The sequence below is a fragment of the Sus scrofa genome, unplaced genomic scaffold (assembly GCF_000003025.6).
Source record: "Sus scrofa isolate TJ Tabasco breed Duroc unplaced genomic scaffold, Sscrofa11.1 Contig422, whole genome shotgun sequence".
In the NCBI taxonomy this organism is placed as follows: domain Eukaryota; kingdom Metazoa; phylum Chordata; class Mammalia; order Artiodactyla; family Suidae; genus Sus; species Sus scrofa.
In genome coordinates this window covers 31,989-34,846 of record NW_018085202.1, presented here as the reverse complement: position 1 = coordinate 34,846, position 2,858 = coordinate 31,989, and the positions used below count along the sequence as shown (strand labels likewise).

The following is a 2,858-nucleotide window of genomic DNA, read 5'->3' as shown; positions in this document are numbered from 1 at the left end:
AAAAAAAATTGTCAAGAGTTAAGACTTAATATGTATAATGTAATGATTCGATATATGTATCTATTGTGAAATGATTACCACAATTAAGTAACACATTCATTGCCTCACATAGTTGTCTTTTGTGTGTGTGTGTGGTAAGAACACTTAAGATCTACGTTGTTAGCAAATTTGAAGTATATAATACAGTATTATTAACTACAGTTACCATGCTGTATGTTAGAATGGCAGAACGTATTCATTCTATACTATGAGTTGTCACAGTAACAGTCACAGTTCTCCATTCTTTATCATATTACCACTATTATATGCAGAGTTATTAATCCAAAGGAGGTTTTTACAAAAGATTGGCAAGTACATTTCTTTCTTTCCCTCTTGTTCTTTTGTTTTCTCTTAGATTGAGTGTGCATCTTTTTCAAAGAGCAATTTGTGTCATCTTCTTCTATCTACCTATGAGTCAATACTTTTTTCTTGCCTAGAGTTCTCCTAAGAGCTACATTGACTTCCTTGTTCCGTAAACTGTAGATGATGGGGTTGAGCATGGATGTCACCACGGTATAGAAGAGGGCTAGGAGTTTATCTATTCCTGGTGAATGGCTAGCCTTGGGTCTCAAGTAGGTGACAGATGCTGAGCCATAGAAGAGTGTTACTACAAGTAAGTGGGAAGAACAGGTGGAAAGAGCTTTTCGGTGACCCTCAGGTGAGGGCATGCTGAGCACAGCAGCTAGAATTCTGCCATAAGAAGCAATGATGAGTAAAAATGGGCTGGAAATGCAAAGGATGGCCACAGCAAAGACTGCAGCCTCATTATGGGAGGTATCCCCACAGGCAAGTGCCAGGATAGGGGGGAGGTCACAGAAGAAGTGGTCTATTTCACAGGGGCCACAGAAGTCCAGGGAGAAAATATAGTTGGTCTGGCCCAAGCCTACCATGCATCCCACTCCCCAAGAAACCATTGCCAAATGGACACACACTCCATGACTCATTCGTGTTGCATAGTGAAGTGGGGAGCATATGGCCATATAGCGGTCAAAAGCCATGGCGGCCAAAAGACAACACTCACTGATAGCAAATAATGTGAAGAAGAACATCTGTGTGGCACACCCCTCCCGAGAGATTCCTCGGGCCTCGCTCACAAGGCTCTGCAGCATCTTGGGTATGACAGAGCACGTGTAGCCAATCTCCAAGAGAGACAGGTTGGCCAGGAAGAAGTACATGGGGGTGTGGAGGACCGGGTTGGTCCAGATGGCAGTGGCTATGAGAGCATTGCCCGTCAGTGATGCTAAGAACATGAGCAGGATGAGGGTAAACAAAAGGAAACACTGTTCAGTGACCTCAGAGAATCTGGCAAAGGCAAAGCGTTTGACAGACATGCTGTTGTCCTGCCACAAGGAACAATTGAAGGTCATGCCTGAAAAAAAGAAGGCAAGGTCATCATCAAGAGTCTTTCAGAAGGAAAGATGAATCTTTCTCTTACTCTTAACAAGCTCTCGTGAGCCAGAGAGATAGATTTCTTTTCTGCTATTCTAAAATTCAAAGTTTGGAAGTTACCCTCATCTTGAAACCAAATCCTATTGTATGTTTATTATCCTGGTTGATTTGTCAGAAATATATCTGGTCAGTAGATATATAATGGAAAAAAATTAAGTAAAATTCTTTCTCATCTCTTTTTTTTAATCATTTGCCAAATACTACCAAATAAAGGTCCTCCCATACCTACCTATTTCTTTCCTATTCTTTAGCCACTGACTTGCTTTCTTTACTCATTTATTAAACACTATTTATTGAGCAAAGAGTATTTTCAAAGTATTTTTCAGTTACTATTGTAGGTCCTGGATTTAATATGTAAAAAAAGATGGAAAGAAGTAGACTGATTCAAAATTCATAAATGTGAAGTAGCAACTCTGCACGATTACAGGGACCATCAGCGTATATGACTGTTGAAAAAGTTGCTTGCACATCAAGTATTTTATTATAAAGCAGTTACACTTATGTTAAAGTATTATTAAGCATTTGCCTTGCACTGTGATTGACGTAATTATAAAATTTAATATCTACGTTTCCCACATAGCAACTCAATTCAGTTAAGGCTGTGGCAAAGAAAACAGACAATAGTTTAGTTATTTTTTTTTAACCCCAAATATTTTCTTAGATGTCCTGACTTCTCAATCATAGCCTACGCAGTTGCATAGAAAACTCTGGATGTGAAGAAATTGTCATCCCTTTTGTCAGTTAAAAACATAAACGTATATCTTACTCATTCTGTCTTTGTGGATCTGGGACAAATTGCAAGTTTCCCCGGTGACTCTGATGGAAGGAACAAGGCAGAAATTCCAACCAGCAAAGGCGAATGCCTGACTCTTTCTTAACTAGGGACATCACAAAATTTCATTTCATAAATATCTCTCGCCATTTAGACTGTAGACAGCAAATGCCTGTGCTGTGGGTTGGTGTCAGAGGGTGTGGGAATGAGAGAAACCTGCTGGTGGATGGCCCACAGTGTGGGCTGACTGTACAAAGGCTGATGCCTGCTCTTAGTCATGTGATATTCTTAGACCCGCAGGGTGAATTAAAAAGACATCCTGTGGTAAGTACTTTTTAAAACCTCACAAACTTCAGAGACAGTTGAAAAACTGAGATATCTGAGATAGTGAAGATCTGTGAATGCTTCTAAATATTTAAACAGTCAAAGAAGGATACTCTGTCTAGAAGTAAATATTAAATACTATAGAAGTAAATGTATAGGTCTCATTAGAAGTGAGAAAGCAAGCAAATGTTAAATTCTCTTCTTCCTCGCTCTCACTTAGAATAATTTCACATCAGGTAAAATCAGATTTTTTTCATTACACTTTCTATTGTTT

The 2,858-nt window shown here is 39.1% G+C and overlaps 1 protein-coding gene across 1 annotated transcript; it reads right to left on the bottom strand.

Moving 5' to 3' along the window:
* Positions 1 to 344: 344 nt before the first annotated feature.
* LOC110258772 (olfactory receptor 10C1-like) lies at positions 345 to 1,431 on the bottom strand. Its single transcript, XM_021082026.1, has one exon. The coding sequence runs from the start codon at positions 1,404 to 1,406 to the stop codon at positions 444 to 446; it is 963 nt and encodes a 320-aa protein (XP_020937685.1). The 5' UTR covers positions 1,407 to 1,431; the 3' UTR covers positions 345 to 443.
* Between the last annotated feature and the right edge of the window lie 1,427 nt (positions 1,432 to 2,858).